Below are 16,645 nucleotides of genomic sequence, written 5' to 3' on the forward strand. Positions count from 1 at the left end.
GCCAAAAATGCAGAGAGAAAAAGGCTCTGTTTCAGGCTTGAACATCACCAGCAATTACATACAGAAAAGACATGTATACAAAAATTAAACCTCAAGGAAGAACATGGGACTAAGATTGACAGTGTAACTAAATTATTGTACAAACATAGCAGTATACCAAAATGGAAGAACATGGGAATGAAGCCGGAAAAGAAGTATTATGCATGAAGGTTTCTGTCATAAAAAGAGTAGACAAGAAAATATACCTGAAAGTGAATATATTCTCTGAAAATTAGACTCGGTCGACAGGAAAATGAAGCCCCAAAAACTTAGCTCCAAGCCGAATATGGAGGCACTGTGCGGCGACTTTCTAGGGGCAAGGAACGGCTCGAAAATGAAGCGATTAACATTGAAATGAAAGCCGCGTGCAAGCTAGTTATGAAGAATATGCATTTGCAGGTGGGTTGTCCATGGAGAAAGAGGAACTAGGGGGGAAGGGTGTGGGAAAATGGGACTCCGAAGGTAAATGACGTAGTTACCGCAATGAAGCCTTCGAGTGGCCTTCCGTCCGTCGCAAACAGTCGTGACCGTTGACAATCTTTGGTGGAGAAATGGGTTTTCAGTTTTGGTCTGGGTTTCGTCTCAATGGGGATTGAAGAACGAGCGTGGTGGGGGGAAAAAAATTGGGGGAAAGTACTTCAGATTAATTTGGCGCCCACAATTAGTTGCAGCGAGATTTTAATCGCCACGACAGTGAAAACATTTTACAGCGATTAATTATCATTGTCAATACATAATAAATCGCTACAACACAGAGAATAAGTTAAGTCAGGAACCAAATTCGGCATGTGGTGTTTAAAACATGCTGCGATTATAAAATCGCTGCATATAAGTACCATTCGCAATGATTTTATTTCCGGCGATTAAAAAATCACCGAGAAAGAAAGCTTTTCTTGTAGTGTATATAAGGGTTGAGAGATGGTTCTAGAGCATTCTCACACTTATCCAACAAGATAAGGATGACTTTTCTTGAGCCCAAAAAGGATGTACAAATTTGCACAAGAGAAATGATTAGGATTGCCTAGAAATGTGAAGGGTTGTATTGGAAGAAGTTGGGGGTCTTAAGTTTATGGAATGATATCAAGTATGTGAATGAAGTGTATGTAGTCAACGTAGGAAATGGTGAGGTGTAATGGCTAGGAAGGAAAGAGTGACGTGTGTCATTCTACATGTGCAAATGTGTCCCAACACTCAAAAGTTACATAAATATCTCACCACATTTCTCAAAGAAAAATAAATGTGGATTCTAGAAAATTATTTTAACACTTTATACTCAAAACTTGGTTGGAGGCATTCCCATTCAAAATTCTCCGGCCACAACCTCTCCCCTCCTCCCACCCCTCGGTTCTCTTAGTTATTAGAAATAATATTTACAGTTATAAAATACATATGTGCTACTCTTTTTTTAAAAAAATGAAAAGATTAATTATTTTTATAATAAACCTTATTCTTTTTTTAAAAAAAGTGTACAGTATTTACATAATTCATGAATGTATTTGACACTTAGTTATATATATTCCTAATTTGCTAAGAAAGAAAGAAAAAATAAAATAAAACAAAAACAAAAGTTGCCACTTTTTTTTTTTTTAAATCTATTTTTTCGTTATTTTCTCTTTTGATCTGCCAAAGGCCCATAACCTTAGCCAATAGGCCCACAATCAAGCCCGTGTCTACTTTCGTAATTCAGAACACGACCCCTCGAGGCTAGAATCTTAAACCTAACCCTAATTCTCAAGCTCAGCTTCTATTTATACGCAGCTGAAGCTCCCTCATTTAGGGTCTCAAACTCCTCTATCGTTTTCTCTCTAACTTACACAGGCGCACACACAAGCTGTCTTTTCCACAAATATTTTCTGGGTTCCATAAGAAAACATGTCTTGGGGCGGTGATGCTGAAAAACTACCTATTTTCTGAGGGAAATTATTTTCCCTTATGATTAGGAATAACCAATGGATCCTTCTGAGCCCTCACTCATCCTTTTCGTCTGTTTTCTTCTATATTTTTGTGTGTTTTGTGTTCAAATCTCTTGCTTTCTTTGTTTTAATTATGTGTTAGATTCGATCCGGAGCCATTGAGGTGATGATACTCTATTCGGAAAATACAAAGATGTCCGCTATAGAAAATATCAGACTACAATTATCTGATCAATGGCTCTTTTACGATGATGTTTTATTCAGTCTGTGTTTCTATTTGTTTCTGAATCACACAAAACTCTTTCAAATGGCCCTTCTTTTTTTCAATCTGTATTTTCATCAAGTTCAGAGGTTTTTTCAAAATTGCATGATTTATTGAATTTGATTCGTTAAAAACAGCTTGCAATGCAGAGTTTGTCTCTTTGAAATATATGGAGGGTAATGGAAAAACAGAGGCAAGAACTGTGCCCTTTTTTTCTCCATCTGAGTGCATACCTGAGAACCAGAAGATAATTAATTCTATGGCAGAAGAACCATCAAAATCCTTAACTACTGAAGATTCAAAGCCTTTATTAGGGTATAATGGCTGATGATGGATAAAATCATTTTACATGTTCACAATAAAGTAGTAATTTTTTTCAATTCAACTACACCGAAGGCTGTAGTATTTCATTCTCTTTCTTCAACTGTCTTTATCCAGTACTGCTGAAGTTTTTATATTATATTTTCTTGCCAATCAGGGAGATTTGTGAAGTTGCAGGCAATCTACAAGAATAGGAGACAAATAAGAAAGAGACAGCATTAGAGTGAAAGAGAGATGTATAGTGAAAAAAGCATTAAGCTAGTCTGTGTTGAGGGAGCATTGAGTTTGTAAAGTGCTCGAAAATGTGAATACTTCCTCGGACATATCTGTCAAATATAAGCAGGGTTTTCATATTTTCACATATTTCTAAGGTTGCTATATGTATTTTTTTTTTTTTTTTTAAAATTCGGGGAGAGGGTAGAGGGTCGAACCCAAGACCTCTCTTTGGGAAGTTTAGGTGTAAGGCCATATGCCTTTGACAAGGTTGCTTTATGTATGATATTTATCGATCAAAATATATTAGTGTACATTAATACAAAATCACTTCTTTTGTATATCTATTTTATCATTCAAGTAAAATTTTCACATTAACTTATGTATATTTGAGATAAAATAATAATAAAATATTATTATTTTATTATTATTAATTTTTTACTAAAATCAATTTTTTTATATATATTTTACAATTAGTATCCACTACATACATTTGACATTAATAATACAAATGTAATAATAAAAAATATAATTTTTTTATATATTATATTAAAAATATCATAAAATGAAAAATATATATATAATATATTATAATAATAAAATGAATGTATAAGTAAGATTTGTTGTGTTGTTGAAGGAGAAAAAAAATGAAAAGATTGTGAAAGAGTGGGATGAGAGAAATAATAATTAAAATATGATTTGAAAGATGAACAATAGTTATCCAAATTTAGATAAATACTGTTCATAAGTAGCTAAATATTTAGATATACATAAGTCAATGTGAAGAATTTTAAGATCATATTATACAAATATGATTTTGCATATGCATAGACCAATACTAATGCTCTTATCACTTTCACAAGATGTGATAGCAGCAGCAGCAACTGAACTGCGGAAATTGCTTTTTTACTTTCGAACCACAAAAAATTTCTTGCATCGATATGATTTAATTTCTAGAAACTCGGAAATCAAATTTCACAAATAATAATAAGTGTTGAAAAATAAAAATTTAAAGTAGTCTCAAAATACAGACAAGAATTATCATCCTATCACAAGATGTGATATCATTACAAATATATGATCAATTTTAATGATGTTACATCCTATGAGTACTACTAAACAATTTAAAAAAAAAAAAAAATCGAATATTTCAAGATTTTTATTATGAAGAATTATTATTAGATCAATGTTGCTAATAATATACAGGTGTAACGATGGGTACTAAGTAAGCTGGTACACAGGGAGAGGTCAAAATCTCATCATTAGTGACTAGCTGTTTGTAAACCATCAGAAAATGAATAAACAAATAATAAAAAATTTGAAATCTTCCCATACACTCAAATAATCCGGCTGCCAGCTCTGCAGCCACTGCGACTGCCTCAATTGATCATCATCCTACAACCACATGCGATTAAGTCAGTAGCAAGCAAACTAACCCCTAAGTAAATGCATAAAAACACAAGCACCAACAAAGAATATCAAGGCACCAGCCCATTCCCGGACATGCTACCAGCTAGTTGAATATTCATGGATCACCATACAAGTAAATAATAACTAACCCAAGAGAAAAGTGGAAGAGGGATATTTTGAACATAATCTTTAAGAAAGTCTCACTATCTGGGGCAGGCATCTACATTTCCAATTTGAGTTTTATGGGTACTCCTTGTTTGTAAGAAATTGGCTTGCAATTTATGCTCACGGATCGTTATGTCTAGTCATGAGTACTAGACTATAAATGTCAATCCGAACTCGACCAGTTTAATTAAACGGGTTAGACCTTAAAACTCAAACCCGACCGTTTAATTAACAAGTAACACAACATGACCCGCTTAACCTGTTTAATATTTAACTTTTATTGGATTAACCTGGACATGACCTATTTAACCCGTTTAAGCTGCCTCATATAAATAAGTTGAGCTTACCCGTACATTTATTTTTTAATCCAATTAATATAATTTCATATATAATACAAGGAAAACTATATAAACAATTCACAATTATAACAAGATTCATGATGAAAAAAAGCATTATTATTAATATCCAAACCAATAATATATAAGAAAACTAATATTTCATAAAATATCATTACATATTAACAAAAGAAATTTAATAGTTTGAGATATAATGTAGTCATATACTAATATTAATATCACATATTCCCAATAACAAAAAAAAAAACATATAAGACTTCAACATTTATAAAATTTGAAAATAAAATTTATTCATGTTACACGAGCTGATCACGGGTTGACCCGTAATTAACTCGTTTATTAATCGTGTCTAATCGAGTCAACCTGTTTTGACCAACCTCATTTATATTAAACCCAAACCCGCTTATTAAATGTAGTGTTCGTGTCGCGTTCACAGATCGTGTCTTATATTGTCACCTCTAAGAATTCACTGAGTTGCTATGCCAGAGGATTTTTTTTTTTTTTTTTGGGTGCACTCCCATAAAGATAGGCACACAAGTCCAGAAGAATTTCTTCCATGGTTTGTATAACGATGGGCACAAAAGATTATTTTCCAACGAGTGCAGAGGTATGCATAGAATATATCTTCCAGAGAACACAAAAGAGTGCCTGGCCCCTCAGTGTATACTAATAATTTCTTCGTTTTTTTTTTTTTTAATGTTGGGGAACCTCTCCAAGGCAAGGCCCTTCAGACCCACTCTTGCAGAGTAAATTTTGGTCCCATGCACCGCACCCTTGGAAGTTTCCCTACACGAAACTAGTTAAATCGTTGGCTTTTCAACTTGCACCCATGAGGTGTTGAGCATTGGACCTTGAAGGGAGTGATATCCCAAGACCAAGGCCTTCACCACTTGGGCCAACCCCTTGGGGTTCTCAGTGTATACTAATAATACAAAGCCATGACAAGTAAAAGGGCAATATTTTTTTGATAAGTAATAGAAGGCAATATTAACATCATACTTAACTCTCTAGACACTAATCAATTGGGAGGAAATTACCATTAAATTGACATATAAATTGAAACTTCATATCTTCATCAAGTTTGATAAGGTAGTGAAAAGAGTAACTTCACCTGTTAAAATACAAATGTGCAGCTGATTGTATGATCTTACACACCCTCCACCCTTCTGGAAAAAAGAGGCTGTACAAATCCTGGTATAATCGTAAATCAATGATTTGTATATTTACAGACATACACTGCCCATCAATAAATAAAATGCGTTAGAGATGAATGTAGAACAGGAGTCAAACCAAGTTTTTCACAACAGAGAGCCACTAACCTTTTTACAAAAATACTCGGCAAACGTAGTTCTTAGAGCGTCATGGTTATCACAGTTATTTCCCATCTGCCATACAAGTTTTGCCAATTTAATCCTGATTGTCTATCAATAACAAAGAGCAACTGTCCCCACCTATGACCTGCACATGCGCATAAAAAAACAAAGTCAGACTGAAGCAGAGAATTGAATACAGATGTTGTGAAAAAGAATGGCAGTAAAAAGATGCCTACGTGAGACTGCCATGTCTTTTGCACTCCTGTATAATAATCCTGAAGTGTCTCTGCTTGTAAAACCAAAATTACAAAGTTCATGTGCCTACTGGCAGCTCCCCATACTCATGTTCTAAAGCAACTATCAAACTAAAAATAAAGCCAAAATGTCCTTTGAAGGAAAAAGAAGCCAATAGATGGCAAGTTAAAAATCCAGATGGACCTATGCCCACATACATCTAAAAGCTCAGAATCATTTTGGCAGAACTTTAATTTGAATCAAACTTCCTAAATTTGTTCCTTGTCCAATATGGAAGATGCAGCCTGCCACCATTCAGCTTGTATGACAAACTTAGAGAATACTAACTTCTCAGGTTGGTGATGGCCAGTCTCTCAAGAGAACCATCACGCAGTGTGGAAGAGAGATCCAGGTCAGCCTCTTCTTTGGTTCCTTGAAGGCTTAATACACATGATACACCAAAATGAATTTCCTCCGATGGTTGAATTGTCTTCACAAGCACTTGCAGTTCTTTAACGGCTAATGGCCTCCATTGCAAGCCGTACCAAACGTAGTAATCCCTCAACATCTTGGAAGTTGAAATCAAGAGCTCTTTTAATAGAAGAGATACTCTCTGCATATTTGGTCTCGCTCAAGCTCACATTAGCAGCTGCAAAAGCTATCCGTGATTTCCTTGAGGCTTCCATTGCAAAATTTACATCCTGTGCCTGCAAATCATCACATTGGATTATGATGATGCCTAAATATTATATGATGAGGAAAAGCATCCCAGTAAGATATGATCTCGATTCTATTAAGCAAGAGGACACAATAAAATTGATGTGCTTCGGATGCAAATTATGTTGCCCATGGATAGAAACCATTCCAAGACACGACATCTGGTACAAAATAAGTAAACTGATTTTGCACAAAGCATATATGAGGAAAGATGCACCCAACGCACATATAATATTCTTCTCCTACCAACATTGTACCTTTGAAGCCATTTTGTCTGCAATAATAATATTATTTGACTATTCTGCAACAACTAAAGTTTATATAGAGGATCAATGATGTATACTCACAAAACTGAGCAACCGTGTAAAGTTGGGTCGGCTTCGAGCAGCAATGACATGGTTTCCAGCAACTTGGGGAGAGTTAACACCCTTGGCTAAGTTAACCTTGTCCAATGTGGTAGGATTGTTTAAGTTGTCAAGATCAGATGCAGATGAAGAAGGGGACTCGCCTGAAAAATGCAATAAGAAGAGTTATCATTAATAAGAAAAATCTTACTAAATGTACCCGCAGTTCAGTGGTGTATTATGATTGAGAAAGGCAATTGCTAGAGAAAGTGAAAACAAGATCAGTTTTTTGAAGTAAGATAAAATTTTGTTTATGACAGTAGATATGTTATCACATTAACCCACTTAACAAACAAAAGGAAAAATGGGAGGAGAGTGAGGCTAATAAAAATGGCAAGACACAATGAGGCCACCTTGTGGAGAGTTGCAAGCTCTTACGCACAAGCTGTTCTTTCCAAAGTGGAATTTAGGCAAGGAAAATACAGCATGTGACACTACCCATACTAATTAGATAGGGCAAATTTACATTCTGGGATCATTGTAAAACGCATCAGATTGTTAAGTGTGTGCAAAATGTACTTTTGAGTTGTGGAGAGCTCAATGGACTTCAAGCTAAGAAGATCCCAAAGTTTGTTCCCACAAAGAAACAACAGTTTTACCAGATCATGGCATTGTTTTCAAGCTATGAAGAGCTCATAATAGCTTTAAAACATAAAAAATAACTATCCCAAAATATTTTCCCACAAAGAAACAACAGTTTTACTAGATCGTGGCATTGTTCAAATTACCAGGAGGAACCATTTGTAGAGCAGTCTGCAACTCATGGCGATCTCTGCTTGCAATAGCATGTGAGAAATAAATAACCCTCATGTATGCGACTTCCATGCATTTGTAGGCAAGAGCAGCAGCAGCCATATTTTTCAATTTCTCATATTCATGGGCACAAAACCTATTTGATATAACAGATGATCAAATGGACGGGTGAGAAAGCTCCAAATTTTCATCCAAACTTTAAAAGAAAAAATGAAGACATCCAGAAGACACTATGGATATACAATTAAACTTAAAAGGCCCTCCCTCCCTCTCTCTATGCAAAAGCTTTTGAAACTCCACCAGCCTCTCTATAAGGATTTGCATCTCAAGTACATCAGTAAGTAGGTATAAACCATGTGAATTGCATGAAAGTAAGATACTCCAAATTTGGGTTTGGGAGTCATTCTCTCAGCTGCTTTGATAGGCACTATTGCAGAGGTTATGAATTACATCTAGCCCCCTCCCCCCCGCAGGAACAAACAAACTCTCTCTCGCGTGAATCCCAGAACCCAATGCTTCAAAAAGTGAAGTCACTCTAACAACCAAAAAAAAAAAAAAAGCTCCATGTCTCATCCCAAAACCAAAAAACCTCCACATACAACTCACAATAAATGAAAGAAAGCAACCATAGTTTACAAGCCAAAAACCCCCGAAACTTCACATCAGACTCCTTCCAAGTTGCAGTCATGTCTTAAATATGCAGGGGCCCACAAACAGAATAGTGGGTGCACTCATGCAAAGGACGTGATTCAAAATTCTATGAATACCTGTTGTGTTTAAATCCAAGACTTTACGTATCAAAAAATACTATGAACCCCTGTATCCATGTTTATGAATAGATATTTTTTTTTATAAGTCATGTTTTATGAATAAATATTTTTTTTATAAGTCATGTTTATGAATAAATATAAAAATAAAGATAAAAAAGAGGTATCTAGACTGACAAGGAGGTCATGATAGCCAACTACTTGGGACTGCAGTTTTGACATAGTTTCAGTTATGTTACAATCTAGAAGGAATGGAAAAACATGTCCCGTGGTGCCAGAAATTCTATGTCCAACTGTAAATAGTGCTTATTGCTTAAATAATGGCTGCCAACTCTAACCAGCTAAATCATAAAAGACCCCAAAAAAAAAAAAAAAAAACCCAATACCGTCCTAAAAGAAGAAAACAAGTAAACCCCAAATTTGATGATTTATGTTTTGACTTACTCGCATAGTTTTGCAGTGCTACTATACACTTGCTTTGCACCAGATTCCAATAGAGAGGCTCCATAAAGAAACTTGAGGGCAGCCTCAAAGTAAAGTTCAGTGCTTTCAAGATTCGAACCTGAGTTCTGCAGAAGATAGCCACAATTGCTAAGAATTTGTACAGAATAAGAGCAGCAATAGCTGAATCAAGCAAAGACTATAAAAACCTTAAGACGATCAGCCAAGTGTTTGAGATCTTTTGCTTCTTTCAGAGCATTGGTAGCAGCCGAGCTGGAGGAATCTCTTCTAGCTGGACTAGGGGCATCAAGTTCCCTGGCCTTCTGCCCATTGGGTGTGGGATGTCTTGAACTAATGTGCTGAGTTCCATTCTGACTATCAGCCTTTCTTACCTGTTTTTGCACCTTTAATGCAGCATCACTGTCAGAGGCAACAACTGCTGGACTCTGCACTCCATTTCCATTGTGAGACCCAGTAACTGGTCTGGGACAACGATTCACTGTCTCAATTTGAGATCCTCCAGAGGGTGGTAATGGTAGTGACTTCCCTCTCCCAGAAACTAGTCCAACTTGATCAGTTTTGTCAGAAGGGAGCCTTTTTGAAGATCTTTCACTATCACAGTCACGCAGCACTGTTTGCTTTGTTGTAGACACTGCATCCTCTCTGCAGATAGAATCCACTTTGATATGTGAACCATCATGCTCTCCAAAATTTAAATGGCTCTCTCTTTTGCTACTCTCGCTTGAAGATTTTCCTGCAGCATCTTTCCTAGCATCATTTTTGTTCTCAGACTCATCAGACTTGATGCCCAACTTCTCCTGCAACTGGTTTTTATCATCCCTAGGTTTTACTTCATTGCAAGGTGGATGGTCTTGAAGGTCGTTGAGAGATTCGGGAATCTTAGCCTTACCCATATCAAATTCAGTTATGATACTTCGGTGCTTGTCCTTCAACCGTGAAGAGGACCCCTTCCCAGACTTCCTTGGACACGACTCACGAGCACAAGAACCGTCTGTCTGTCTTTCGTCATCGTGGCATTGATTTGTGATATCAGAAGGAGGCACAATCGGAGCTCTAGCTTTACTACCTGATGCGTGATGAAAATCCCTCCCCTGAATATCGAGCCCAGGGGACCCAACGGACCTGTGATAAGCGATGCTGACAGCTTTGTCGTTCCTTGCTGTCCCAGATCGAACACCCCCATCATCATCTTCACCATCTGAGCATTTTCTTGGACTGCCAACAGGAAAGGGACCAGCAGACGGAAGGTCATCTTTCCCTTTGAGGTCCCTACATGCTGATGCAAGCTTATTTGGATTAGAAATTCTCATAGGTGACGAGGAAACTGATTCCACTGGTGAGCCTTTCACTTCCTGCAAGCTGACCCTTGTTTTATGGGAACCAGAAACCTTAGAAGAACTTGAAGTTGCTGCCAGCGAAGGCTGTAGAGATCCTAAATCCTTTCTCAAAGAATCCAGACCATCCAAGCTTCGCTGAGACAAATTGCTCCCAGGGTCTTTTCCAAGATGCTGGTTCTTCGAATGACTACCTTTTTTGTCTCTTCTACCACTGTCTCTACTTGACCTGTGTTCTTTCCCCTCAGACTTGGATACCCTTTTCTTCTTTTCCTTCCTGTAATCATCATCACTGAACTCCTTCACTTTCCTCTTTCTAGCATTTTCTCTAGCATTGGAGTTCCCCATTTCCAAAGACCCATCATCCAAGGAAACCAGAACTTTGGAATTTGCTTTTTTAATCGAAACATGTGGCCCATCACATGCATCATTCCTTGAGTCCTTGAAAGAAGAGTGTTCACCGTATCTAGGTCGATTTTTCTCAGATGTAGCATGAAAACCATTACTTGAGCTAGGAACCATCTTCCCAATGTGCCCACTGTGGTCCAACATCCAATCTTCATGAGTACTATCAGTCTTAATTTTCTTGGAAGCTCTAGAAAAATCTTTATCACCATTATCCTTTCTGCTTTTCATCTTTAAACTCTTGGCATCACCTGCACACATGTTTTATCAAGGAGTCATTACAAAATAATAAAGTGGAAGGAAGTTTCACAAATGCAAATTCATGGCATAAAATACAGTACCTCCATCAGAATAGCTGTCGCGTACTTGTTGCTTCTCGTTACTTTTTTTTACAGTTAAGTCACTGGACTTGCTTAGCTGCTGAAAATCAGGTTCTCTAATCAGAGGAGATTGGTTCACATCATTTAAGCTCCTACCTTTCACAGATGACTGCAAACTTCTCATCATTGAGTTTGACAACTGAGAGAGACCATCATTATGTGATGCATCTGCCATTTCTTTTGATCCATCTTTCTTCTTTTCACCCCAAGCCCTAGCATGTAAACTAAAATTTTGGTGGTTTTGATCAGGATGCCGAATGTTGGCAAAGGTCACTCCAGTTATAACCCCACCAGGATTACCAGGCAAATTTGTTTGTCTTTCAGGAGCAGGAGTTTTGTAAAGCGCAATAAGAGCTTGTGTTGTTTCCTCCTCAGTAACACTACACCGGTTCATTTCAGGCCTGAAAACATTTATGGATAGGTCAACCACTGGAGGGAGGGAGGGAAAGAAAGAGAGATTATAGAATATTACAATGCTACTGGTATAATACTTACAGCCAGTCAAGCATGCTACATAGCCACTTCTCAGGTAGCTCTTTTGGGCTTCTACCGAATGGAAGAAGCCGCCATTTATGACACCTGTCACATTGGACCCAAGTATCTAGTTCTATTATTGAAGGAGCCCCTGTAGCAGGAACTGCATCAGATATGGGCCCATTCCCCACGTGTGGACCCACATTTGAAACAGCTTTAGGATAAGCCTCTGATGTTGACAGCTTATCAAATTTCTTAGCACTTGATCTTTCGTCTGATGCATTGTTAATGGCACTTGTGCATTTCTCAACCACCTTGAGGTCCTTATCTCCAGAAGACACATCCAATAAATCCATTTGGTTCTGTTCTTCGTCCAATTCCCCAACACCATACCCATTTCCAGTTCTTCCAAGATCCTTCTGTATTTTTAATTCTTCCGCATGGGTGCCCTTCTTTGTTTTGTGAACTGAAGAACCAACCCTCAAGCTTACTTTTGGCACCTCTGGAGATTGGGTTCCATTACTTTGAATTCCCTTTAACATCTTCTTACTCCCAGAAAATGAATCTTCCTTCTCAGGAGGCAATCTTATACTGTCTTGTTCATAGACAGTATCTTTTTTATTAGCCTTCTCCTTGAAAGGATCTGTGAATTCACTGTTTAGAGCTTTTCTTCCCTTAGAAACATTTGAATCAGATTTTACTGAGTCATAACTCGTCTCTCTATTGGGATGGGCAGATTTTTTTGGATATGCTGGGACGTCATCGAGAGAACTTGTTCTCTTATCTACCCAAGCTTTTCCAGCTGAACGAGCCTTTGACTTCTCAAACCAGCCATCCTCTTGGGTGAATGTTGGCCCTGATGATTCCTCTTTTGCTAGATCAGAGCAGTCCTTGTCCTTTGGTAAACTCTTGTTGGCTTCCCTTATTACATCAGAAGCCCTATCTCCACCTTTCTCCATGTACCCAGCAGCAGAATCTGAATTAGATAAAAGGGGTAGCTTCAGAGTCTTAGAAACAAGCTCCTCACATGCCAATATATCATTGTCTGGTTCCTTCCTCGATATAAACCCATTTCCCTTTCGTGCATCCTTACCATTGCCACTCTTTGATTCTGCTGAAACATCATTAAGCTTCAGAGACTTCATTTTCCTCTTTCCCATCACTTCCCCACCAACCTTTCTAGACTCAGATCCATATTGCACCATGTTAGTAATTTCCAATCCACCCTTGGACACAGCCACAGATATATAATCTTTCATAAGCTTTTCCTTTTCAGTCAACTGAATAAGATCGTGGGAGAGTGGTGATATGAGTAGATCCTCGGGAACTGGAAAGGATGTCATAATCTGCTCCAACACATACAAAGAAAGACATACTAATTTCTTTCAAGCACGTTAAGGACAACAAAGTAAAGTGTGAAAAGATTACAGGCAGACAATTCACCTTAAGAATAGTGGTGGGGGACTCAAATGGCATATCTTGAGGCTCTATGGACATCCCTTCACTTTCTGAAGGGCTTTCATTCAATGACGATGATGGTGAGACATCAAGACCAAGACCACTGTAAATTTCAGCATTTTTTATTGTTGACAAGTTGTCAGAACCCACTTTGAGTCGAAACTTCAGTGTTTTCTGGTCGGATAAATTAGTAAATCTCTTGTTCTCGGATTCATATCTCGGTGTGACTTCCTCAGGAAGAGTACATGGTGTTCCAATATCTTGTTTGACAGAGTCCTTCATGGATGGTGTCTTCAATACAGGCAATGATGTGGAACTAGTAGAAGCAGGTCTAGGTTTCACTGACTGAGATGCAGATGAAGACACTAGAGAGTTTTGATTGCCACCCTGTGTATTAACATGATATGCTCAACTATAAATTCTCCAATCAACAATGACTTAGTCATAAATTTCTCCTTTAAATTTGTATGCATATCAAAACAGAACTATCATTTAAATATAATGAAATGATAGCATAACATGCTTAAAATTCTACCTCTGTTAGCGGATTGTTGGGAGATCTGGCTGTGCTGTAGTTATGAACTATTGGAGGAGTCCTCGGATGAGAACAAACTGGAGATCGCTGATAGGCAGGCAAAAATGAGCCATACCCTCCATATTTTGCACCTGTCAGTGAAATATTGAAAAATTCATCAATATAAGAGGAACTCCAAATTAATGTGGCCCTCAAACTTTTTTTTTAAGCACTAATTTTTTTTTTTTATAAGTACTTCTAATTTTAATTGACTTACCCAAATTCTCTGCAGAAACCCCACCTTCAAAGTCTTTCTGGAAGTGTCCCAAGACATTTTGAAGTTTCTCACCCTTAAGAAGATATAGGAGTTACATGTCATACAGAGCACCCAAATAAAGATACATGAATTATAAAACAAAGAAAACGGAAACACTGAGCAGAACATAAAATAAGAGGTATAGAGAGTTTGCAAAGCTAGCAGCTATTACTTTCCTAAGGAATTACGCTTCACTGCCCTACAGTACAAAATCTAACTCTCAATCTCAAAAGCCATCTACAAGAAGTTCTAGTGGTGTGTTTCAAGTTATAATAGGTAAATCTCAGGAAGCTCATCCATAGGTTCTACAATGCCCTCTACCTCCTCGGTCAAAAGGATGGAACATGGATTTAATGACTCCAACACTCTGCGAACTCAAGATACACCACATTCCTGGCTAACGAAAGATTTTAAAACCACAACTGATAAACTTACAAGCTAAACCCCATCTCACCATGACCAATTACTTCTCCAAAGAAGATCAAGCCTTTGCATTAACTGAACATCTCGAATAGCATTGTCATTTAATAGGAAAAGGGAATATCTCGCTTTATAATGGATGAAGCTGAATCAGGAAACTCATGTTTACAGACAATAAACAAAAGGTCATAAGGTCTTGTACTTTTTTTTTTTATCTTTTTTCTTTTCGGGGGGCTCTGATCACAGCTTATTGAATCCAACGAAATTAAAAAACCCGGAAGAACTTAAATTAACAAATACATTCTCCTAAAATTCCTCGTAAAAGATCACACAAACTAATCTCAGATCTAGCTCACAAAATAAAGTCAGAAAACAACCATATCTAGTACCGCACAAAACTGGCATAAAGTTATCATCGATTTGAAAGAAAAAAAATGTTCAAAAAAAAAAACTTACAATGTAAGAGAAAGCGATATCAGGATCGATGCTCCCATCGTAATTGTCGTTGTCGTTCCGGTAAGAACTAGCCTCGCCTTCTTCAAGCTCATTCTCCTCCATCTCTCTCCCGCCACCTCCACCACGAAACCCTAACCCTAGCCCCTTCCTTGCATCCCCAACAGAAATCATCCAGAAAAACAGAAAGTACGGAAGACTTTTTAATCAAACCCCCAAACCCAGAGCTCCTCCCTCTTCACAACCCCACATCCAAATCCAAAACACTCTCCGACCCATTCCCCAGAACCTAAAGCCCGCCAAGGCTTTCTGCTAAAACAAACCAAACTCAACCCCGATCACATATCATACCCTCCCAAATTTGACAATTTTGAATCATTCAATTCTTCAATATCAAAATATTCAATAAAAAGACCAAGAAAAGATCTGTGATTCTATGTATTTCCTTCTTTTTCCTCTTCTAAAGCGTAGAGCTTCAGAATCGCTTTGTTGCGATTTCTATAGCTGGAATCGAATCAGCACATACTCTCTCTCCCTCCCTCCCTCCTCTCTCTGTGGTTTTTGGTGAATACAATACAGCAGCCGCGTTTATTTTTATTTTATTATTATTATTTCCTTTTATTTCTCTTTTGCCCCTTATTTTATTTTTTCTTTTGTTTCTCTCTGAAGCAAAATGTTTTATATTTGCACGGAACATATGATAGAAAGGACAAAGAATACACTATATTTCCGTTCTGGTAACATATGTTTTTAAATTTACTACCTTTGACCCCTGTAGTTTACGTCTTTTGCGTCAGTGGACTTTCCCGACGGTATAAGGATTCTAAGGATATATCATACTATCAGCCGCCTTATTATGCGCGTGTAAGCACGCTCTATAGTAATTATATTTTTATCTTGTTGTAAAGGATAATCATTAATCAAATCCAATATTCTATCTAAGATATTAAACTAATATATAAAATAATAAAAAATATTTTATTTTTCTTTAGTTTTTATCTTTAAAATAATATTATTTCGTGTTTACCTATAATTCATACATGCAAATTAATTTTGTTCAACACATGGCCATGCAATTTTTGCCTATTCATGGCTTATATTTATAAGTTGATATAAATAAATATTTAAAAAAATACGTATATGACATAATTTGATTTACAAGATAAATTTTAAAATTTGAATTATAAAAATTAAACATTATCATTTAAAGATCGGTTTGGATTGAAAGATGAGTTAAGATGATAAATTTTAACTCATAAATTTTACTACTATTTACAATTCATTTCATCTCATTTTTAAATCTGATTATAATATAAATGAGTCATGGATTCTTTACATTCGTTCACTATTATTATTATTAATATTATTTTTTATTTATAAATTATTTTTTATTTTTTATTTTTTATTTTTTTATTAACATTTACTATTTTTTACTATTATTCGAAAAAATCATTTGAAATCAGTTGATTATTGCAAGTCAACCTTTAACAAGTCAAGCAGTTCAACAAACGGTTGTCTTTACGAGCCCATACTTTGTACAGTCTGAACAGAAAGAAAGTGCG

The 16,645-nt window shown here is 36.7% G+C and overlaps 1 protein-coding gene, 1 long non-coding RNA gene and 2 other non-coding genes across 5 annotated transcripts; 3 read left to right on the plus strand and 1 right to left on the minus strand.

Annotated features, from left to right (window-relative positions):
• Positions 1-1,816: 1,816 nt before the first annotated feature.
• Positions 1,817-3,085, plus strand: LOC108997951. The gene is made up of 2 exons (XR_001997250.2): positions 1,817-2,529; positions 2,693-3,085. It is a non-coding gene; the product is annotated as an uncharacterized LOC108997951 (long non-coding RNA).
• On the plus strand, positions 1,916-2,010 carry LOC118349368. Its single transcript, XR_004802338.1, has one exon. It is a non-coding gene; the product is annotated as a small nucleolar RNA R41 (small nucleolar RNA).
• On the plus strand, positions 2,109-2,189 carry LOC118349374. The gene has a single exon (XR_004802343.1). It is a non-coding gene; the product is annotated as a small nucleolar RNA Z155 (small nucleolar RNA).
• An 800-nt stretch (positions 3,086-3,885) lies between the features above and the next one.
• LOC108997970 lies at positions 3,886-15,619 on the minus strand. 2 transcript variants are annotated; one of them, XM_018974359.2, is made up of 14 exons: positions 15,087-15,619; positions 14,172-14,244; positions 13,916-14,046; positions 13,366-13,767; positions 11,944-13,268; positions 11,410-11,849; positions 9,518-11,319; positions 9,312-9,436; positions 8,076-8,236; positions 7,291-7,451; positions 6,229-6,933; positions 5,999-6,137; positions 5,791-5,870; positions 3,886-4,143 (listed from the first exon to the last, which is right to left on the minus strand). In XM_018974359.2, exons 1-11 carry the CDS (start codon positions 15,255-15,257, stop codon positions 6,739-6,741), a joined length of 4,986 nt encoding a protein of 1,661 aa, XP_018829904.1. In that variant the 5' UTR covers positions 15,258-15,619; the 3' UTR covers positions 3,886-4,143; positions 5,791-5,870; positions 5,999-6,137; positions 6,229-6,738. The 2 variants fall into 2 exon arrangements, with proteins under 2 accessions (XP_018829904.1, XP_018829902.1); XM_018974357.2 differs by having other exon boundaries at positions 5,791-5,915.
• Between the last annotated feature and the right edge of the window lie 1,026 nt (positions 15,620-16,645).

The sequence above is a fragment of the Juglans regia genome, chromosome 8 (genome assembly GCF_001411555.2).
Source record: "Juglans regia cultivar Chandler chromosome 8, Walnut 2.0, whole genome shotgun sequence".
NCBI lineage: Eukaryota > Viridiplantae > Streptophyta > Magnoliopsida > Fagales > Juglandaceae > Juglans > Juglans regia.

Coding starts and splice junctions, on each gene's coding strand:
- LOC108997970 (XM_018974359.2), bottom strand. CDS start 15,257: ATGATTTCTGTTGGGGATGCAAGGAAGGGGCTAGGGTTAGGGTTTCGT. Junction 11,320..11,409: donor CGACAGCTATTCTGATGGAG/GTACTGTATTTT, acceptor ACATGTGTGCAG/GTGATGCCAAGAGTTTAAAG. Junction 9,437..9,517: donor ACTTGGCTGATCGTCTTAAG/GTTTTTATAGTC, acceptor TATCTTCTGCAG/AACTCAGGTTCGAATCTTGA.